Source organism: Thunnus thynnus, chromosome 7 (assembly GCF_963924715.1).
Source record: "Thunnus thynnus chromosome 7, fThuThy2.1, whole genome shotgun sequence".
NCBI lineage: Eukaryota > Metazoa > Chordata > Actinopteri > Scombriformes > Scombridae > Thunnus > Thunnus thynnus.
The window spans coordinates 27,013,285-27,037,431 of record NC_089523.1 but is presented as its reverse complement, the minus strand read 5'-3'; the positions used below and the strand labels follow the sequence as shown (position 1 = coordinate 27,037,431).

General features: G+C 39.3%; 1 protein-coding gene and 1 non-coding gene across 5 annotated transcripts; one reads left to right on the top strand and one right to left on the bottom strand.

The window, feature by feature from the left end:
* Positions 1-8,711: 8,711 nt before the first annotated feature.
* Positions 8,712-14,261, bottom strand: nek3 (NIMA related kinase 3). 4 transcript variants are annotated; one of them, XM_067595240.1, is made up of 14 exons: positions 14,203-14,261; positions 13,898-14,021; positions 13,421-13,514; positions 13,210-13,307; positions 13,035-13,118; positions 12,578-12,645; positions 12,401-12,487; positions 11,448-11,502; positions 11,004-11,204; positions 10,584-10,698; positions 10,239-10,406; positions 10,013-10,144; positions 9,742-9,859; positions 8,712-9,121 (listed from the first exon to the last, which is right to left on the bottom strand). In XM_067595240.1, exons 2-14 carry the CDS (start codon positions 14,012-14,014, stop codon positions 9,055-9,057), a joined length of 1,404 nt encoding a protein of 467 aa, XP_067451341.1. In that variant the 5' UTR covers positions 14,015-14,021; positions 14,203-14,261; the 3' UTR covers positions 8,712-9,054. The 4 variants fall into 4 exon arrangements, with proteins under 4 accessions (XP_067451341.1, XP_067451339.1, XP_067451340.1 ...); XM_067595238.1 differs by having other exon boundaries at positions 14,122-14,216; XM_067595239.1 differs by having other exon boundaries at positions 14,135-14,208.
* A 729-nt stretch (positions 14,262-14,990) lies between these two features.
* Positions 14,991-15,063, top strand: trnak-uuu (transfer RNA lysine (anticodon UUU)). The gene has a single exon. It is a non-coding gene; the product is annotated as a tRNA-Lys (tRNA).
* The last annotated feature ends 9,084 nt before the right edge of the window (positions 15,064-24,147 follow it).

Here is a 24,147-nt window from a genome sequence, read left to right as displayed (position 1 = left end):
CCCATGTGGTAATCCCAGCATGTTTTCTCTAAATGGGCACTTTGAAGTTCTGTCTATCTCAAATGACTGAAGATCCTCTAGTGTGTTGAGCACTTGTGTCAGGAGTAATTTCTGCTGGGGCACTGACAGGGACCTCACTAAGTGTGTGTCTTCGGGGAGGAGCAGATTGGGTGGGGTGGGGGGTAAGATCGGGGTGAGGTCCTCGCCCTCAGAATCACTCCACAACTCTGGATCACATGACAAGGGAAGGGCCTATCTCACTAAATGGATATGGGGGGAAGGGGGTCTCTGTAGAGGATAATGAACCGTTTTCCCCACATGACTCACAGGATAAATTTAGGAGGAAATGGCTGTCATTACCCTGATATGGCCAGTGCCAATTTAGATATCTACATTATTTTTCCACAATTACTTCACATCTCTGGTATTCACAGTCCCACCTTGGTTTTGGGGTAAACAGGTATTATTATTGCTCTATAAAAAAAAAAGGTCACCCTCTACGGGGGCAGATTACTTGCTTGCAAGGCAACTTTCCTGACTGGGAAGGAGAAGGCAATAAAAACACACAATGCAGGAGACAGAACATCGTGTTAAGTAATCATTTGTCAGGATGTGGTTTGACAAAAAAGAAGGACCTCGCTTGTGCCAGCACAACAGTCTCACTCATTCCAAAATCAGAGACAGCACTGAACCAATAACCAGCGGTGGAAGGAGCTCAGTGTCTGCAAGGAGGGAGGTAGGCTAAATAACTGCACCAACCAGTCACATGTAATCCTCCTTAACTCCCTGTCGCCTTCGGACCATAAACAGTCCTTATCAATCCCTGGAGGAGTTATTTGACCACATCAGCTTTTGGTTTCATAACATCTTTGGAATGAAACAGAAAGCATAAACAACATGCCGATAAAACACTCCCTTCTTTGAAATATCATGATGTTTTCAAAAACAGTTATGCAGCACGCAAAGTGTTCATCCTGCTCAGAACAGCAGACCTCACGTTGGTTTCATATAGATTACAGCAATGCAGCCAGGAAATGACATTGGGGCATTTTAACTACTTTGATAAATAGAGTGTGCACAATGCCTGTCATTGTTCTTCTCTTTATAGACCAGATGAGTATTTACCTTAAGGCAAGAATTCAGTGTGTTTATGCCTGAAAATGGTGACAGGAGCACATGGGACAGTCGCGTAGGAGCCAAGAACTTTCTCGTATCGTAAAATCAGAGAGAAGATGAGTAAAGTCGTTCATCGGGTGACTTTAAGGGGGAGTTTAGTGGTTATCTTTTTCCACTTCGTGTGTTTGTGTGGGCATGAGGATGTCATTGAAAATGATGAAATTCTTCAGAAGTGTATCCATAGTTTCATGTTGACCTGAGAAGCCACAAGTCTCAGCATGCCAAGAGACTTGTGGGAAAGAAAGGTAACAATTCCAACTAAATCCATTCTGTGACTCATGCAGGGAATCTCAATACACATTCACTCACACGCACAAACTGTATAAACATTGGCACACTCGTGTTTTGGGGTTGACAGTTTTATATCCTGGAAACACCCTTATCCATCAAAGAGCTGTTAACTGCAGGTTGTCTGTACCCCCAGTACATACATGTGAGATACAGCCAATCTTCTGCCTTTGCTTTTAATCTGAGTGTTTCAACCTCTGCCTGAGTGGAAAAAAAGCATCATGATTAGGTGCGTTCTGCTTGATGGAACAGGTTGGGGTTTCCTTCGCTGGGAGTCCTTCCTATGGAAACTTCTGTGAATTTGAACAATGTCTGACCAGCCAATGTGAAGACATTAATCCTCTCTTGTAGCAACAACTTCTAACCAGAGAGGACAGCCCACTGGTCCGACTGACAGTCTCATGAGAGAAAGGAAAGGTCACTGGGTCGCACCCCACAACAGCCACGTGTCCTGCACGTCCTGTCAAAGTACTGTTGTAGTAAAACATAATGTAAAAACAGAAATGTTTGTTAATTTATGCAATAAACTGTTGCATATAACATCACATTATTGATGTAAAATATTCATAACTGATCATGTTAAAATGATATTGTCTTAAAATGTGACGAATTACAGGAATAAGAGTTTAATGCATTAAGTTGCTACTTTATTACACAATGTTTTATAGGATTCATTAGTTGACAAACCTATTGAGATGAGGAAACAAACTTATCAGTGTCATAATTTGGCTTTTTTTTTTGTCACATTTTTTAAAGTTATGAGCTTCATATGGTGGCTCTTGAAGTCATTATTTGCTTGTTGACTGTACTATGAATAAATGAAAGAGACACCTAAAATTTTAATTGAAAAGTGAACAGCAAATCTTGTACTGAAGCTTGAAATCCACCTATCAAGTTTTACACAACGGCTCCACTGAGCACATGGCAGGATTAGTGATACCTGGGCCCCAGTAATACTACAGCACAGACTCATAAACAAACGTCCATAGCACACTCCATAGCACAGCCACACATAAAAGCTGACGCTTACAGGTCAGACCTGAGGTCAGCGTGTTCCCGATGAGGAATTTCCACAGAGCTTCTCAGACAACACAATACTTTCCCTTTCTTTTCCAGCACAATTCTGTCTCCTTTTTCACTTTCTAATTCCTGAGTAAGGAGATCTTATCTGCTCAACCCATTCTGAAAGCCTTTAGTGGGATTTAAACATGTTTGTTTTTTATTTCATAGTTTCTAAAGATGGATTGATCTACTCCAAAAAAAAAACCCCACTGCAAGTTCCTGCTCAAACTTGAAGATGGCAAGTTTTAAATATGACCTCCACATCCTTTTGAACCGGTGAAAGGAGCCAGGATCTTGGAGAGACATCTAATTTATTGACACTCTGGCCTCGGGGTAGGAAGGACACGGCTCATTGATACCCCCGAGGTTATCTGCATCACTTCAAAACAAACCACACAATTAGCTCAGTGTAACGGACAGATAAGACCAAGATAATTCCAGTTCACACAGAGGTGCCATCACACATGATAACTGATCAGCTGATCAGTTAATTAATGTGATATCTGATCATTATAAATTGACTGTGTTTAAATAGACCACTTTGCAAACCATGCTGTTGAGTCTCAGATTTTTAACATATAGAATACACTTTTCCTTTAGCTCTTTTACCTGTACCCAAACATGATTATGTAATATTAAAATTACTGCAGACTTGGCATTCACTGTGATGGATTACACAACTTTACAGTCAAATTTAAGCTTCAATAGTCTGCCAAATGATTTCCATACCATACGAACGAATGCAAATTAACGGCAGGCTTGACTAAAGACATGAGAAAATGTGAAACACTGACGCTCGGTTTTCAAAATCGTTAGCAATAATAATATAATGTGAATTTATTTTAGTATCGTCTGATCACATCACGTTGATCAACACTCATGTTTTCAGCCCACACTAACACAGAACAGTGTATTCATTGGTTGGCACTGTGTGAAACTTTCCAGTGACATAAACAGCGTCATATGTGCTTGGAAAGTCCAAGTGGCATATCGGATAAAGACATTAACTATTAACTCGTCACCAATCAGTCTTTCTTGTTTGATGTTTTTCAATGCGTATGCACAGTTTTAGATCACTCACTGAGATATAAACTAACTGAGGCACAACACAGAAATCACAAGACTGAATGATTTAATTTATTCTGGAGCCTGGACTTTTGCTACTTGTTTCATATTTTGCATATCCAGCAGTTGTGAGCTTGAATCAATCTGTGTCTAACTCATTTTGTGAATTAATGAATTGAAACTGCCTCACTCACATATGCTTATTCAAAGACAGATAAATCTGTCTGAGCAAGATCACACCTTAAATATAAGCATACGCTTCAGCTACTTTGATAAAACACTGCTCTATTTTAAATGTTTAAACAATCTTTCATTTTCAGTCTTACAAGAAAAGCTATAGGCCGCCTGTAAGCCTCTTCACTGTGTTCATTTTCAAAGTTCTTCTGCGAAAAATATGCGCAGCCTGTGCAGCAAATCAAACTCACATCAAAACCAAAATGGAACACGTTTCTTTTTGAAGAACATAAACAGAGATAAGATGGCGGGGGTGAAATATTTAACTGAAAAAGCAGAAGAGCAGCTGAAGCATAAGGTGGGGGAGGAACCTGTGTGACTTGAGATTCACGTTTAGATTAACGTGTTGCTCAGTGTGACACTCAAATTCATTTTTTTTCTCTGACACAAGAAGAGAAAGAAACAAACTGTAAGTTCAAGAGTTCAAGCTGGGACACGTTTCTTTTGAGGCATAGGCTGGAGTTTCATCATCACAGTTTGTTAGATTATAGAACAGGACGTCTACAGCGATGCTAGTGACTCTCTGAGGCTGTATTTAGGCACAGCAGTGCTTTGATCTAAATGCTATTGTCAGTACCATGTTCACTCTTAGTTTAGTCCATTCAGCAGTTCATAATATATATTTCCCTAAAAGCCAAATTTGCCAACCTCATGGTGGCACTAGAGGAAATATCAGGGGATCACCACAGTCATTAAGAATGTACAAAATTTCATGGAAATCCATCCAATTGTTTTATTTCATTGAACTGAATTATTTCAATCTGGTCTAAAGGGGAAAATGGCTAAAAAAAAAATGCAAAACATGATATCTGATATCTTGTTGCTGCCAAAGTCACACAATTCTAGTCTGTGTAATCTATGAGAGGGAACATTTATTAGATCAGTGCAGCTGTGAAAAAGGATCAACTAAACTTCACAACTTCACACTGACATCTGACATGAAAAAGCAAAAGATACACCACTTTATTATATTTAAACGCAGTACCATACTTTTAAAAGCAGAGAAAATGACCAATCAATTTTAGTAGACTGTGTGTAAACTACAAGAAGAAAGCTCTTAATGACTGTTGAAACTCTTGTCTGCTATTGATCTATTATTGGCTCAAAGGAAGGATGGTAAAGGGACAGGCTAGCAGAGCCTATGACCCTGCCTAAAGGTGGACGGGCCCATCAGTAGTCAACAGGCATGCGAGCCACAAACAATAGTAGTGTGTAAAACTGCGAATAGCCCGACAACCTCCATGGAGTCCCACTTCACTTAACCCGGGATCCAAATTTAACTGTTCCTGACCTTTTTACTGTGAGTGCCTGATGGACTATACTGTTCCACGACAAACCCTGCTTGGCCACGCCGGTCTCTATTGTCTGATACGGAGCAACAAAACACTGGCAGCAGACAATGGAGGGTCACTGCAGAGGGCTTGAAATAATCATAACAATGACAGCTCCCATATTTATAGTTGCAAAGAGACTCCCAACTGTAGCGCCTAAGTGCTTTGTTATTAACAGGAAGAGCTGCTCCCCGTGAAGAATAAACAGCAATTCTCTTTACTGGGTGAGTCATGGTAGCAGGTTTCATTGTTTCCCTCACTGTATGTCGATAGCAGGGAGGCTATAATGTCTGCTAAAAACTCAAGTACAGTGCAGAAGGAAATGTAGCTGAACATCTTTAAAAAAAAAAAAGCATAGTAGAATTGTAAAAAACTAAGGCTCCCTCAGTTTGCTCTGAATAAGAAAACTGAAAGGGGACTTTGCTAGAAAATGTCTTTCTAAGCATCAGTAGCCAGACAGAGATCATTGGGTCATCTTGCAGCTGCAGAGCTCTTCCTGAGTGAAGCTGAGGGCACTCAGAAAAAGAGGCCACAAAAACAGGCTTCACCAATGTGACCGGAGGACAAAAAGAGGAACAGAGATTGACACAGATAACTAGCATCGATATTTCATCAAGGTTGATGACAGAAGCAGAGGGTCGAGGTGTACGGGTAATCTCCTGAAAAGACAAAATGAAAGGCCTTCTGTGCATCATTTGATAAGACGGGAAGTTACTTGATTGTTTGCTATCAGGTCACCAGGATGAGCGGAAGAAAATCAATGAAGCACTTAAGATTAGATGTCCAAGCAGTGTCTAGATATGCAACCTCAATGTGACTCAATACCGAAATACAGGATGTAGCATGTTTTAAACTGAGTAGGACGATGAGGAAAGATGAACAGCGAAAGAAAGAGCGGAAATGCTATATCAACATGTGTGCCTCAGTTCCACAGATTTCTTGTGTGTGAGCTGCTCAGCTTGCACATGAGGCAAAACATCAAGGCACTGTGGTTTTGCTACATGTACTTGTCAACAAATAGTATATAGGAGCTATCACATCAGAAAGTGACATAAGTATAGCAGCGCATTTTGTTTCTAAGCGTTAGTTTCAGTGGCTTCAGTGAGTGTATCATCAGTGTGATTGAAAGTTAAAGTTGTGTTTCTTCTTTGACTTGGCACATAACCCAGCTTTTAACTATGAGTGTAAGAGTGTTGCTCAAATGAGGAATTCATTCAAAGAGATATTTCTTTTTTTTTGACCCATTTATAGCCATTGAGATACAACAGACACGACTTCACATCCTTCCTGCAAGAGGAAGCTCCTGTTCATTTACTGGCTTGGCTGTGTATTTTCTGAAGTACAACTTCATAAAATTGTTCAGTCAGGATTTTTTGACGGGCACATCTTGCACCCTTGACACGACAGTTAAAAAGGGGTGGACAAAATAGGAACAACTGAACAAGCAACAGCCAACTTGCAATAAATCTAATCTTTGTGAAATTTATAACGTTCAGTTTTTTGTTGAGACGGTGTCAGAGAGGCTCCATGGTGATGTCTGGAGCTGTATTTTATGATGTTGTTTTATTAGACCGCAATATAATAAAAAGGTGTCGATGTTTTATGGCATTTTTTTCATTAAAGGCCTGAAAAAGAAAGAAAAAGTAAACCAAAACACACCACCGACAACAAAAAAAGGATGTAGGCCCATATAAAGGGCATAGACTGATTTATATCAGAAAAATATCTGATCAAAGAATGAGTAACCGAGCCTAAGAACCCGTTCAAGCATACAAAACAAAAGGACACATACAAAAACACCTAGCAACACACTATAGTACGTCACATACACCCAGGATGTCAACTAGAAATGACTAATGTATGCTTGCTTTCAAATTGAATGCAAGATTATTTCCTTTCATGGGATTAAAAGTATAGTTAGTGGTTACAGAAGTAAGTAGCTTTATCAGACTTTTTATAACTTGATTTTAAATGTACTGATGGAGCCGCAGCTCTTCATTTCATCTGATGAATTGTGGCTTTCACAGGAAGAGCTGACTGCTCAGATGCAGTGAGATGAAATGGTATGGTACAATCTTTTATAGAGGATATTCTGGAGGATCTAATAAAATTTACTGACTGAGTATACACAGTGGAGAAGGGGGCCAAACCATTTAAAATTTTATAAACCAAGCACAAATTTGAAAATAATGTAAAATTCTCAAAGCTAAGTAAATTGTCTTTCTCCAGTAAACTACAGTGATGGAAATGCATTGGCTTTTTATCCAGAGTTTTTTAGAGTTTGGCCCCTGATGGGAGACCCTCCTATCTACAGGACACACACATGATAAGTGTTCTAGCTCAGCTACTGTACGCTCCACCGCTTTATCTGTAGCTTTACTACACATAGTGGTACTGGGGAAAATACTGAATGGTAATAATACAAAAGCAGGGGGCTGGAGAATGAACCCTGGAGGGGGATTCAGTGTGGCTTCAAGATAAGGGCCAAGCTGGGCTTCCTCAATAAAACACATCTGGCATAAGACTCTAATCGTGGAGTCCTCCTGTCAGCCAATGCCACTGGAGGAACTGGAGTAACTGGCAGCAGGATAATCCATCCCTGGTGTGACTGTTGGTGAATCAGCATCATTATGGTTTTATTGACTCAAGGGTCTGTAGTATCTATATCCTGTTGGACCCAAACCGCCATGGGCGAGGCTTGGCTTTTGTTTAACTGTTGCCAAACGTGGGGTTAAACTATTGTCAGCTTTTATTCCATTCTGGTAAGCTTTTAATTTAGCAAAACAAAGAGAGGAACAGGCTCTACTTGTTCTCTTATATTAGAGATCTTTATGTTATTTAAGGGTGCCAATAACCAAGAACATAACCCCCTATATACACATATAAGCAGGGTGAGCTCTCACAGATTTTCATCTTTCTTTTTTTTATTTAATTAATAGCAACTTTCCATTTGGACACAGATGAATGATAAACTGTCTTAAATTAATGTCTGAAGCATTAGAGTTTGTCAGTGGAAAACTCATCACCAATTCATCTGCAATTTAGTATCGAAAGGATTTAAAGAAAGGCTTAATTATATGCTTTCTTTCTCTCTTACTTGTGCTTAGCCTCTCTTACTCTTCCTGCTCAGAAGACTTCACACCAGAGATCTCAACTCCACCTAGTGGTACGTCATCAACACTCATCGTATGGGAGACCGGCGCTGCAATCTCTTTGTGTCTGCACCATTGTGGTCACAGCAAATTAAAAATAACAGCTACAGGGGCCAGATGTATGGTTTGTCAGTGTCTCGCCAAGAGAATAAAAGATCTCAACGACTGAGTGTGTTTAGTCTACTTTTGATATTGCAGAGGAAGTGGACATCAAAATGTGCAGGCAGGCTCAAAGTGGTGTGACCCCACGGAGACCCAGCTGCTCTTGGCCTAATATTTCCTGCTTTCCCGACAAGCCAAACAGGAGCTTCCAGACGGCCTCAATCTACCGGGAATGTTATCATTGGTAACCTGAACAGTGCACAGCAGATGTTCTAATCAAATGAGAGACAGAACACGCACACACAACTCAAACATCTTTATGTAAAAAAGGTTTTATGACAAGATGAACCATATTCAATTCAAATCTTAGTGTTTTGTTGCAGCCATATAAAACTGTATGATATTGCTCACAAAAAGCAGTGCAGAGATTGTAAAATACAATATGAAAAACTCACTGAGGTTAACTAGATCTCTGTCTACTTAGATTGAACCTGATGTAAATGGTCCTTCATTAGAAGACTGAATCTTACACACATCATGTGAAATGATTTTGGCATGTACAAATAGTACAACCTGTTTTTAGCAAATGTAAACATTAATAATCACTGGCCCTGTGAATGTACAGGCTCCGAATGAATGAGGCTCTAGTGTTCTGAAAACATTTTCTCAACTTCATCTATCCAGTCACATGAAGATTCTTCCTCAAAGTCCCTGTGAAGAGGACAAACAGTACGTTAGCACTTTATTTTCATATAAGGAGTTCACATATACAAATTATACAAAGCCAGTACATTCCGTACATTTCATCAGATACCCAACAGAGAGTAATGCAATACTCTCTGTACATATTAATATTTAATGTGAATCTTGATGTGAACTGTGTTTATTTTGCCAGGTGCTGTGATTTTTTTTTGTTTTTTCATCATTCCCTTTACAGCCCACACTCTCTGCTTTGGAAGCCTAAAAAGTAAGTTACAAAGCATTTTATCATTGTTATTTTTTTTGCCATATATCTTTACTGAGAAAAAAAAAAGAAAAACTGACCCATGTGGATCAGATCATTCCCACTCGATACACAATTAGTAAAACTTTCACACATCAGTCCTCAGCATCTTTACATGATGGGTACATAAAGGTCTAAACCAGTGCTAATGGCCCTTAAAAGCTACATTAAGAATTAATAAAATCATCTGAACATCTGAATATAAGCATGGAACAGGTATTTTACATTTTTGTCCTGCTGATGCACTGAATGATGAGTCGGATTATACAAAATATGTTCCTCCTTGGTAATATCATGTTAAATAGAGCAAACAGTTGGCTTTACTCACGTGTCCTCGTCATCGGAGCGTGGCTGCAGGCGGTCCTCGTCTATGCACACTTCCTGCCTAGGGCCATCAATGTCGTCACCCTGTGGCTGTGAGAGGGGCCCAACCAGAGGATTGTCACCTGAAAATAGGAACCAGAACACCAAAGAGGGCTATTATATAATCTACTACACTTTCAAGAAAAACAACAAAAACATCTTCTAAATTCAGCTGGTTTGTTGTGCGCTACAGCAAAGTTACTTCTAATAAAATAACATGTATTGAGATATCAGACCTCCTCTGTGGATTAAAAAGGTGCTGAAGGCTCTGCTAAGCCCGGCCTTCTCCAACACACTCAGAAGCCTCTCGGGAGGATCTCTCTCCCATCTTCTCCTCTGCCTGCCGTTCTCCGGCTCCTCTGATACACCTGGATCAACAGGGATATAACTGATACACTCTGATTGCATATTTCAGTCTTCAAACTTGACTTTTGTACATTTATGCTGCTGCTGCTAACGTACTTCCATGAGTAGAACTTGTGATGGCCTGGTCAGGTGATGCCATGCTGTCAGATGAGATGAGGCTGGCATTGGCCAACATCTGCAGCACAGAGTCCGAAGGCTCAGCGGCCCACTGCTTTCGAGGGCCAGGCTCTTTGCTTTCACAGCTAGCCTCGGATAACTCCATGCCTGGGGCGAAGGGTTATTTAGTTAAAATTCTTGTTTTAAAATAGTGAAAACACTGAAAAACACATGCTCACTGACAACAACATGTACTACTAGTCTTCACAAAAAAATCAGTTGTGTGGTTCTCCAAGAATCACAACAGTATAGCCTTGTTTTCATGATTGGTAACATTGACACTACCTTCAAATGTTGATGTTTTTATTAAACTCTTCTCTCCCAGCACATTAACCACCTTCTTTCCCTCGTCTCTGTTCCATCGACCGGTACGCCTCCCCTGTTCTTCCATCTCTATCGCCTGTAAAAGATTCAAAGCGGTGCAGTAAATCAAACACATAACATGAGCTCTGCGGCCATCTGAACTAACAGCTGCTTGTCAAAGGTCAGATTCCACATAGGTCACCACAGCTGGGGAGATTGTGTAAGAGTTTAAATTCTCACTTTGACACCATGTCGTGACAGTATGTCGATCTGATGGATGGGCCGCCATAAAATCAATTCAGGTTCAACTGCATTAGAGACTGTCATCATGCGGGGAGCTCAGGCAGTCAACCGCAGTGAGCTGCACTTTAAGTCCACAAGTGGCTGTGACTGTGTTTTTACCTGGGAGGGCAGATGCGTACGCAGCAGTCTGGAAACACGGTGAGACGTCAGGATGGTGTGCAGGGATGGCCTGTCTTTTGGATTTGTCTTAAACATCTGCTTAACCAAATACTGCAGCTCATAGGGCAGGTGGTTCGGCAGGGGAGGGTACGCACCCCGACACACCTTAAGAATCAGGCTCTTCCAGCTGGACGCCTGGAACTGAACACAAGAGCCAGATGTGAGGCATGAAGATCTCCAGGAACGCAAACCACACCAAAACATCCAAGCCATGAAAAAATACACAGCAATTGATGAAACTGAGCTTCCATCTTTTCACAATAAAGATTTTGCAGTAACTTGCTGTGCAGCAGAAGTATTTTATATAATGATTCATTGACAATATTTGGAGAGAGGCCCACAGTCGAACCCGTGGTGCATGGAGAATGGAGGGAGGGGAGGTACCGGGTGTCGCAGGGTGCAGAGCTCATAGAGGACACAGCCCAGAGACCACACATCGCTGTAGAACAGATAAATATACAGACAGTTATTCATTTACACCAGACATTCATCATGTACTGGCACAGCCAAAGCGATACAACACTGACCAACCAACCCACGCATGAGTTATATAATCTCTGCTGAGCCGAGAACTCAGCTGAGAACAGCGACTGTTTTGAAAACTTTTCTTTGTTGGTGCATTTACTGACACTCCTATTGACACAGTCGTCCACTGAAAAGCACTGTGTTCACAAGTTATGTCATCAGAAAATCAAGTCTAAAATTGTAAGCAAACACGAACACTGAAATGAGATCACAGGGATTTTATTTAATTAACAGGTTTGTCTGTTGTCTATTTGACCACAGATACTCAAGTCTCAGGTTTCCCACAACCATTTGAATACACCAATGAGAAGAGTTTTCAAACCATGCAGTGATAATGTAACTTTCACTAGAAAACTGTGAGCCAAGTGACAGATTTTCTGCATTCACTCTCTAAAATTATACTCACATACATTACATGTTGTCATTCTTCTGCTTCTTCTCCTACAAATGGCTAATCTATCCAAGGGTTTATGAACATATCCATGTTTGCAAATTCTGCAGGTATGTTGGAAACATATGTATACAATGATATATTGACAAGGTGTGTAACTTTCTTCAATTCACTGTCTGTATGTATATGGCTCTTTGTAGCACATTTTGTGCATCATATATATTCATACAGTATCTGTTTTTTCCCCATTAATTATTCTTATGCACTATGAAAGGTAATACTCTTTGCTTTATCCAGCTAATACTTCCTCTTGCAATCATCAAATTACATCACATGGACATTAACCCAAAATCATTACAGTTTCATTTTATCTTGAGCCACATCAAGTGGAGGAACCAACCCAACAGACATGTTAGAATACCTCTTATTGTTGTATGGTTTGTTGTCCCAGATTTCTGGAGCGACATAATATGGGGTCCCAACATATGTATGAGCGTAAGCCTTTGAGCTGCAACACAATTGAAAGTTGAAAATGTAACTGCTGCGAATTAAAAAGTGCATTCACTTAAAAGAAACTGCTGACTTCCTCTTCTCGTACCTGTTCAGAATACATGCAGAGCCGAAGTCCCCGAGCTTGATTGTTCCATTATCTGTCAGGAAAATGTTCTGGGTAAGGAAATGAGAGAGAAGTGATGACTTGGCATGAAGCAAAAATAAGAGCAGCCAACCATGGGAATATGGTGATATGACGCATAAGTGGGAAATAATGTTTGTGATCTTATCTCGATCGGCTATTTCATCATTGTTCATTTCACTCCACAGCGCTCACGCTGAGATTCTATCGACATGGAACCCACCAATAAACAAAATTATCGACCTCTTGTACTGATTCAGAGAGCAAACAAAAAGAAAATCTGATCTCTCTCATGAGTTTGTAAAGCCTTTTTTACATACAGCTGAGGACAAATTTAAATACTCTGTTTCCCACAAAGCAAAATCCAATAACATATATATATATGGTGATTAAAAACTATTATGTTTAGAGACTACTGTACCTTGGACTTCAGATCTCTGTGCAAAACCCGTTTATCATGGATATGCTTTGCACCAGCACACATTTGAGAAAACCACCTCAAGATCTGGAAAAAAAAATGGATGACACAAAATTTAAAAAAGGATCCAAACAGTAACACAGAATTGTGAAAATAGTTGCTGGTAGTCCAGACCTACATCATCAACACAGAACTGCTCAGTTTTCTGTTGTCGGATCCTCTGAAGCAGGTCTCCTCCACCGCAGTACTCCATAACAATACATAGGAGGTCATCAGCTGTTCAAACACAATCACAATGCCTATTCTGCAATCCAAACAATAATAACTAATAACAAGAGACCAAAATGTGGTGTAATGAGTTTTAAAGGGAGCGTAGCGAGTGTGAATACCTTCAAATGCCTCCCTGAAGGCCACAATATTAGGATGCTTCATTCTGGATAGCAGGACGGCTTCTCTCCTCGTATTCTCAAATTTGGACTGATTCTATAAAAATGCAAATATGAGCACGAATGCATTTCTCTATTATGCAAAACAAACAGCCTCCACGTCTGTGTGTGGGCAACAATCTGGTATGTTATCAGCACAGTGCAAATAACATTTCCATATATCCGACCCCAGGCTATAACATAACAGGCTGGATTCAAATATAGTCTTATAGCAGCAGTGTGCTTTTTCTACACATGGCATAGTACAAATCTAACATGTTTTTATATGTAGTTCGCTGTTTTATTATGATTATTATTATTTTTACCAGAAAGTCTTTTTGCATAGGGAATCCAGTTCATGTCCCTGTTATACCTGTACCACCGCACAGGTGAGGATAAAACTACAGCACGTTACATCACTATCTTTGTTTGCATACCTACCTTTGGCAGCTGTATTTCCTTGACCACATACTTCTCCTGAGTGCTTTTACACTGGACTAACAAAGCACGACCGAAAGAACCTTCACCGATGACTTTCTGGACTGAGTATCTCTCCATAGAGCTCCTTTACAAACCACAAAGAGAGACCACATAGGACAAAAAACATCTAAGACAGAGAGCTACAATAGCCAGTGGAGACGTCACTTAATGTTAGGTCTTCTTACTTTTAGTATTCACCTGCTTACATTTAAACGTTTACAATATGTAATGAAAGATAAAATCAGGTAGAAAGCTTCTATCTCTACCTGCAGCCGCTACTTCCTTGTTATTGAATGACGTAAGCGAGGCGTACCTGTAGCGCAGCGGGCCGCCGCTAGATGGCGGTAGATTAAAGTTCCTAAACCCAAACTAAGCCTACTAAAGCTTCTCTAATGACCACAATAATGTTATAATAACTTAACCTGTTCCTTTAGTGGTTCTCAAACTTTTTCACGTCAGGGGCCACTAAACTGACGAAAATTAGAGCACGTACCCCCATCTGATAAGATTTTTTGCTTTTACATGTTTTATTACAGTATGTGTATGAAACCCATAACCCACACATTCTGTCATTGTGTTACTTATAGATGGAATTACAGATTATTCCCCTTTTCGCTGGGGACCCCCTCAAGGACCCCTGGGGGTCCCCGGACCCTACTTTGAGAACCACTGCGCTAGTGGCTTCATGTTGAGTATTCTGTCCTCGAGCGCTTGTTTAATACATGTAGCTGTCTCCTCTTGTATGAGTCTTAAAGTGCGCCATTATGTCTGCAATACACTGAGGGCTGTGTTCATAATGTTGCCGCCCTCCTCTGCCGGGTCTCTGCTGCACAAAAGCAAAATGTATTTAAGAGTCTGGACAACTCCTTCTGAGCTTTGGGACTCCGGGTCAGTGTAGACAGGTCAAGGTATGAGTGGTAGAAGTGAAATGTGGTCATGATGGGAAAAGTAATAGAGCAGCGTGACACAGGGACTGCAGATGAAATATTTCCGCAACAGAAAACAATCCCCAGGTCATGATTGTGTAAAGATGCCACGTCATAAGTGCTTCAGAGCCCGGATAGCTCAGTCGGTAGAGCATCAGACTTTTAATCTGAGGGTCCAGGGTTCAAGTCCCTGTTCGGGCGATTGAAGTTTTAACTATCTTCAAGTGCTCCGTGCCTGAAGACGATTCTCTGTCAACGTCTAAATTACAGCAAAAATATTCTCTCACAGTAAAGAGTTGATGGAGTTGACTGAAATGTGTGGTTTCTTCAGACATAAAATGAAAACTGCAGCTTTCGCCATCAGAAGGCTACTGAAGTGCAAAGATGAAGCGCACAATGTCTCAGCCAATTTAAAACAAACTGTGTGTACTTAATTTGCAATGCAAAGCGCTGTTTTAGAAACGTCTGAGTGTGAATGCAAATACCGAGGTCATGAGTCCTAATTCCCCCATAACTCAACCTTGCTTTTTAAACAAAGCATGTGTAATTTGTGTGTAATTGAGGAACATATCGTAACACTTTCTATGACGCCCATGTCTATTATGTATTAAAAATGTACTTATAATACATTATAATCTGCTTATAGCAGTGTATAATTATAGTTATAAGCACTCATGAATATTCATAAGGATTTATAACAATAATCATAATACATTATAAAGCATTTTATAATGACTTATAAGGTCAAGTATCATAATACTTCGAAACTGCTGGTCACTGGCTGACATGTTTGTTGTTTTCAGCGTATTATAATTCTCATAGTTGTAATACAATATAATCATATGTTATAATACAATATAATCACTTATCACTTACCAAGTTTTTTTTAAGGAGTCACTTTTGTTGATCAAATGTTTACATAAAAGTAAAATATACAGCAACAGGTAAAGTAGAAATTGTTTCAGTTATTACCTAGAAATTGAGTCATTTGAGTCTTTACATTAGTGACGTAAATGTCCATCATCCAGTTGTTCATCATCAAAAAGTTGTGTCAAATTTGAGTACTCAATTCATTATCTGTTATGATCCGTTAAATAAATAAATTCATTTTATAACATTTTGTGTTGTTCTTGCATAGATTTAATGATATTTTTTTCACTTTACTTAAAGTAAACAATAACCATTCATAGTGACCTAACCACTTCTATCTGCCTATACCTCTGGAATTCCATTACTTCACTTAGGAACCCAGTGACTACTCAGAGTAACTTATAATCACATTATAATGCATTATAACAGTGATTATAATGCATTACAACTATGAGGATTATAAGACACTATGATCCTTGTCAAAAAAAGTCAGTTAGTGACCAGCAATTATGAAGTATTATGATACTTGATTTTATAAGTCATTATCATAGCAAGTCCAAATGTCTAATATTTGCCTCATTACCTCCTGTTTTTTGCTCTCTGGCAGTGCTTTGGTTGCACCTATCAGCAAATAGTCTTCCACAAGAGGAAAATAAAGGCAATAATGAGGTAAATATTGGTGCACCAGTTTGTCTGTACAGCTCCTGGATCATGCTGTGCAAGCTGTTTTTGGGGAAATGTGATGGATTTTTTTTTTTTGGAGCTGTAAAAAATGTCTCTGTTAACTTAGTTTGACAGTAAGCCCTGTACAAACTTCAGCTGAGCTAGCACTGAGAAATGAATAATTGTATTTTCATATAGTTTGGGTGAACTATTGCAATATGTAATTAAATAGTAGTAAATTGGATGGTGGAACAACTATGATTTCCAGTTGGTGATTTTCATAAGACAAAAACATCTGGAAAATGTTTCTGAGAAGATTTTCATACAAAGAGTCATACAGTCTGACTTTACCTATCCAGTCTTTAAACGTAGGCAAACTTATAATTAAAATCTGTGTATTACATCCCGAACCTCTAATATCTAAAGTATAGTACGTATTTCTTTTACCATAAGTATAATACGTATTTCTTTTACCATGAACTAGCAGCCAAGACTGCAGGAGCTCAGCCCGTTCTTTTACACAGCAGAAGTGGAACAAGACTGTGTTTATACACCAGTAATTGGCTAAAGTACAACAATGTCAGGCGGTTAGTTTGAGATCAGCTCTGCTTAGTGCACAAGTGAGGAACTCTCTCAGGGCTAGCTAATCATTAAATGCTGGTTATTAAAGATGGCCTCTGAATGGCCAAGCTGTGCAAGTTTTTACCTTAGATTTGAAAATATTTAATTTTGTGAGGTGAGAGGGGTGAGATCAAGACAATGTTTATACTAAAAAAAAGGCTTTGCTGTGGGTGTTTGTTGTGTAGACAGAGCATTAAAATGCAAAAATCATAACATATGGTATCAGTCAGGTGTTGTGACACTTCTCTTCTAGTTGTGCTGCTTCAAAAGTGACAGATGACTGACATGAAGCAGCTGTGGGGCAATAAAAATTCAAACTGAATGACACTAAGAGCTTCTAGTGTAGACGTTTCTCAATGCTGGGGTGGGGCCCCCATGTGGGTCTGCTTGATGTACAGACAGGGTCATGAGATATTTCAAGGACTGAAAGACTTATTTATTTTTGTTTGATATATTTTTGAATAAAAAGTCATTTTCAAGGATATCATTGCTTTTATACAATTCATACTTATTCTAAACACAAAAAACATACTGACATTCACATGACAGCTTGATGACTCTGCTGGGGACGTGAGAATTTTGGGACCAAAAAACATGGTCAAGGTCCAAAAACGTTGAAAAACCATGACCTGATGACTTTAACTGATGTCAAAATGTTTTTAGAGAAACTTGCCCTGTCATAAAATCTGACATTTTAAGCTTCACCTAGGTTTTTATGCTTGAGACTATCAATGAAATACATCTCTTGTCAGATAAAAAGGTTGACATCTTGCCAGTCTAATTCCTAAGAGCAGCTTACATTATATTAAAAGCCATCAAATGGTCCTTCATGGGGACAGTTAGAAATCTTCTCTCTGAGAGGGTGAATAGCTCAGACCACCAGAGACCCATTAATAACCAAAGAAAGATGTAATACTTAATGGTTAATAGGAAGAAATTATGCATAGATCTATGAGATATAGTGGCAATATTCTGACACAGTAGTGGCAAATTTTAGTGTATCAGACATATTAAGACTGCAGTGTTAAATCTTCAAATTTATGTCCTGAGAAGTAGTTCAGTCTGATTATCAGGCTATTAAAGATGGACAACAAGAAACAAAACTATAATCTATTGTGTCATGTCAGTGAAGCTGCTTTATGGACAGTGAAGATCACTTTGTGGACTGATCCAAAGTTGATCTCAACTTTAAGGTCCATTTGAGCTTTATATAGCAGAGGTTTTATCACTGTCCTCAACCTGAGAACATATGTTGATCCGCAGATAATTATCTTGGATACTGTCACCTTGTCGCTCTTTCTCGGTTCATTGTCTTCAGCACTGTTTATCGGTTTTTCCTTCACAGACTCTTTACTTTGTTTTCAAAGACACAAAAGTTACAGTTTACTTAAACAGAACAAACTTTAATTTATCTTGTACCAACAAATAGGATGACATAGAAGACAAGAGCTTGTTTGAGAGGACTAAACAGTACATGACAGACCCACAGGAAGTGGGAAAAGAGGCAACAGTATGATTATCAATTACCTAATAATGTTCCAGTCATACAGCTTCAATCCTCCCTGGAATGCATTAGAGTGTGTGTGGTTGGATATTGGACTGTTCTTCTAGAAAGAAAGCCTCTGATTATTTGAGGGAGGATGAAGGGCAACAAAATGTGCACTGCTTCTTTTAAAGTTGACAGAGGAGACTCAAGATTGGAAGAATAAGCAAAACAAATCCTCAATAAAAACTAAAATATTTACATCTAAAGACAAGACATGAAATATAAATGCATGTAAAAGAAGTAACAGCAATCCTAATAAGATTACCGCTGTATATAATAAGAATGACTTTCCAGGTTAGACAACAATATTGATTTTCTCATAGGTGAAAGAAAAATGACTGCTGTGCCCCTTTGTACAACCTCAAATGATTAACTGTCAATAATCATCCTCAAACGTTGCTACTCAAATTAATATTACCAGACAGCCTGATGTGGTCTCAATAATATGTCTGGAACTTTGAACAACAAGGATGGCATTTCACTTTGGTGGGAGATATAGCTGAGTGTGTGCTGGGGGATGACAGCCTCAAAAATGTCAGAATTTATTACCTTATTAGTTTTGGCCAGAGGACAGAAGAATTAAAAAAAAAAAAGCTGACTGCCACACAGCCCTGACACAATGAAGAATGAAGAATGAAGATGTGATGGGTATCATGCAGTCATGTTCAGACCACTGATGAGTCTAAAGTTGAAATATTCACTCTTTTAGCTCTGACCTTTCAAATAAAGTCCTGTGGTAAAATACCTTATCTTCTGTGGTACTGGTATTCTACTACTGGGACATTTACCAATTGTACCCCAGAACATGTGGTTAATTACTGCAGATATAATCCTGTAGCCCAATATACCACATGTGTCTCTGAGTACCACAAAAATATCAGAGAAAAATGTCACAAGGACATCAAAAACACCAGGGAACGAAGAGGAATTAACGTGAAGAACATGAAGTACCAGCACCACAGAACATGAGGTATTTTACCAAAGAAATTTAGTAAGAAAGACTGAATGTCTCTCATTTAGTGCTAGGCAGGTGGCTAACAGTGGGTTTATCAGAGCTTGTTTGTTTGAAACTGGGGTTGATAATCGTATCCTAAATACCCTAAATATGCCATAAGACAAGGGCAATGAGCTAAAAGAGGCTAAAAAGCGGTGTAGAGAGCTGCAGAGTTGGTAATGTGAGTGACCTCTTTAACATTACACATTTGATTTAATGCTGCTATGAAAAATATTGAAATCATGCAGCTTTAATGCCTTCACACACGCTGTCTTTGTTGAATGTGTCTCTAAAAATAGAATTTCTCAATATCAATATCATTTGTCTCAAACTAACTAGACAAAAACAGCTGTTTAACACTAGGTCTATGGTTACTGAGGATTAAAGGATTAAGGCTGGGTTGTTAAATAGGAGCTGAACTACTGTTTGCCTCAAACCAGATAAATACTATTGGCCAGAGAGTTGTTTATGACTGACAAGATGCTGGGATAAACTTGATTAAAGACCCTCTGCTTAACCTAGACAACATTTTGGGGACAGGTGAAGTACTTCATACAACAACTTTTTGGAGAGTGGGTTTAAAACAGCATTCAAAATTAAGATTGGGAATCTAGTGCATCCAAGCTTTGGGTAAGGGATAAAAGAATCTGCATGTTTCTCCTGGGAGTCCTCTGTGCTGCAGAGAGCTGATAGCAGAGTTGATAACACTGAACAGTTGTGACAATTTTTAGATAGCAGCTCAAAGAATGCTGCTCTTGCATCTTCTCTGCATATACAGTGCATTATCTCACATTGCAATGGGTCTTATGGTCCTGAGGTATTTGCTCTCTGTTGGTTGTCTGTTATGTTAAATTTCTATAGGGGTGTATGCTCCCCGAGTTAGGGGAAGACTGTGAAGAAGTTTTCTTTTCACTATTGCAACAGAACCCCATTCAAGTATTCAGTATTGGATGGAAACTGTGCCATCTCTGCAAGCTTTGAGAAGTTCACAGTGTGTGTTTTTTTTGAGACTGTTCCCAGAGGTAGCTATGATTGCACTTCATGGAAATTTATGAGACTATACCTTTGGTGTTTAGTAACTATACAGTTGGTGTAGCAGGTTGGTCCACCCTGGCTTGGAAATAATTATACTGCCTGAGTTTGAACTGGAAGCCAGCAGTGGCAGCCCTCATCCTACAGTTTTTAATTGGTGCTAACTGCACACAAGGAAAAACCTCTCATATCTTACCAGAAAATAACTTGGAGATGGACTGCAGGAATGATGTGGTAAAAAGGGGGGAGTGAGGAAATGTGGAGGCTATTTGGGATTTGGATGTCTATTCTCTATGAAAAATTGACATCTGTTATTGATGAAGTGGTCCAGACATATAGCCCAAGCCCACAGGTTTATTTCATTAGTGATAGTCAGAATAGATAGGTCTCATATGCTTTTGAAAGCCAAAAGAAACATAAAATAGACAAATAATAAAAAGCATATTGTTATGCATGCAGATGACTGACAACTTTGGGCTACACTCTCAAATTTTTCCTTCATTCTTCCACTTGTTGGATATTAGATAATCACATTTTACATTACATTCATGCACACCATTAGACGTTACCAGCAACACCTTCTGTTTTCCTACAGGAAAAGTCATGTCTACTGCTAAAAATTAAAGCCTTTTCTGGAGTCTGGTAACTCCACGCAATTGCCAGCATAGCTCAATCCACTCTCAACCTGAGCAGGGTTCTGATCAGAACCACTGAAACACACGTGTGGTTGTGCATGCAGGGCCTTTAGTAAATGTGGTAAATGAGGCTGAGGCACTATTGATATTGATTTTTTTCTTCTACGTGCCCTCCTAATATGAGGATTATCTTTTTGAGTTCAAACAAACTGCTAATTTAGAAACCCTGCTAATTGCAGCCTCTGTATCGTTAGGTGAACCAATGAATCTTGAGCTGTCTATCCCTGACTGTGAGTTTTGAGTAACAGCATCTGATCCTTTTTGCCGATGCAGTTTGTCTCTTTATAAAGAGTTATGATGTCAGGCATACATGTTAAACACTGTCAAAGTAGCAAAATCTGATGTGAATGCCTGGAGAAATGGGCCCAGTAAGGAAAAAACTCAACGGTTCATAAATGGGCCTTAACTCTAGGTTCAGAACGCCCACTTGCACAGGAAGACCCCACAAAGTCGAGGCAGTGAGGAACTGCATTGCCATACAGCAGTACAATTCCAGCATTTATGTCTGATCTCTTTTCACCTAGGACTGCACTGTTCCAACTTTACTGGAAGTTATATTTCAGTATTCAGCTGTGGTGGTGGGTTCATTTACAAAACTGGGTCTGCAGAGATGATGGTTCGCTAATGCTAACTTGCTAACTTGCTGGTGAGTTAGTGCATTTTACAGTGTGGACTAGTAAAACAGTACTAAACAAAGAAGATGATTTTAAATTAGACTGAGTGTCTTTCAAATATAATTGTTTATATTCTAGTTAATGTGATTCACCTGTGTAGCTCTCTTCATTATCGTGATGCAGATACTTCAGTTTTTGAGTTCTTCTTTGTCATATTGCTCTTACTTACTCCATCGCCTGTACATTCACCTTCACTACACAACAAAATAACTGACGTCTCGGGGTCACAGACCAATATCTCGCCATACAGGCTTTTTGGTTGCTGTCATGGCTCACTATCTTGCTATGCTGCAGTAATATCAATTATGCAATAACTTTATGGAGATTGGTGTTATAGTAGCCCAAATCCTTTTTTAAGCAGAGTTGCTCTTAAGGGCAGTAATTATCTCTCTATGGTACTGTCAGGGAAAAAAATAATTAGAAAGAATTAATTGATGTTTCTAACTGGCTGCCAAGGTTGAACTCTCTAAAGGTGCTACCTTCCTTTGATAATCCCTGCTCCAGTTTGCATAGTTTGGGTGTTTTTCTCCAACGTCATACAAAGTGTTAAATTTTGTAGCATTTTCTTAAGCTATGGGCGCTTTTTTAATCTCTAAATATCTCCTTATGTTTGCTTAATGTCATGGCATTTTCCTTTAAGGTCAAATAAAATTTATCAGGAAATAAGAAAAGGACATTTTTACACTAATTTGTGCGAATTTAACCTTAGCTAACCTTACAAGATCAAATCACACTACAGCTACCCTACATAGAGCTTATCTACCTCCAAAATAAGTGAGAAAAAGTAATCTTTGTCATTTATATATACATACACTTTATTATTTTGCCTTTCAGATTTTGGCAAACTTGCATTTGGTTTTCCACCCCTTAGGCTTTAAAGTGATCTACCCTGTAGATATGAACAGTGCTTTTAAAGGATTGGTTTACCCATAATTTCTTTCTCCATAGGTATCTAACCTTGCAGATAGTTTCGGTTTCATTAGCCCAGGTTTTGAGATATCAGTCTCTGAAATTTCTTCCTCCTACTGATCACAGATGAGGTGAATGGAACCTAATGTGTGCTCCTCCCAGCAGTGAAATATTACACCTTTAAGCATAATTGTATATGAAAGAGGTAGTCTTGTTCTTCAAAACAGTGAAAATTGCGGGTCTAGTCCTCTTGACAACACATCACATCAGTTACAATTTTCTCCCATCTGTCATATTTCTTTTTCTCAGCAGCTGTACTTAATTTTACCACACATTTTGCATGTTTTAAGGTAATCAGCCACCCATGAGGTACGAGACCTCAGATTGAATGGTAAACCCTGTCAGTCAGAGGTATAAGTACTGATATAAAGTAGGAAATGCTCAAACTTGACCCCAATGTGTCAGCCGCTGGTGATGAGGCATCTGGTTGACATTCTGTAACATTCGCTGGTGATATCAATCAGCACAGCAGATCAGAGAGAGAGCACAATGCAGAGGAGCCATGCTAACATAATAAACAGAGCAAGTAATGAGAGAGAGATTTCTCAAGTGGGGATGGAGGAGGAGGGTGGAAGTTGAAGGGGGGGTTGCCGTTATCTGGGGGATGCCAAGCATTGTGAGAAAATGGGCATGCTAATGAGGGCCAAATACATCCAGAACAGCTGCATTGTAAATAAGCTGACTTTGTACACTTGGGCTTGGATGAATCTCTGAAGTGCTGTTTGTTAATCAAAGGAGGGAAAATGGAGAGGAACAAATTACTAAAAATAGTAACTGGAAAGCTGGGTGTAGCTCACGCCTCTGTGGTAATTGCAGTGAAAAGGTTACCACTATTGTTATTCACACTATGAAGAAAGGTTGAGGAACTATGAGATACCCCTTGACATTAAGCTGATGGATGCACGGCTACTCTCAGTGTCCCAGGGTATGATTGCGTCTTAGGCTTTGTCTGGAAGACTGTGAAGCTTTGAAGCTGAGTAACCGGATCAAAAGGCAAATAATCTGACTGGAGGTCATGGGATTTACCTCATCAATAATAGAGAAAAGTTAAATTCACAGTGCTGCCTGTCCTTATCCTCTTTATCGATTGAAAAAAAAAAAAAAAGGACTCCCACATGCACTGAACACCATCAAGATCAAGAGGTCATGGGAAAAGCTTTTTAGGAATGTGAGTGGAAGCCTGTCCAATCTGCTTCAGGGCATGTTCTGTGACTGAAATAA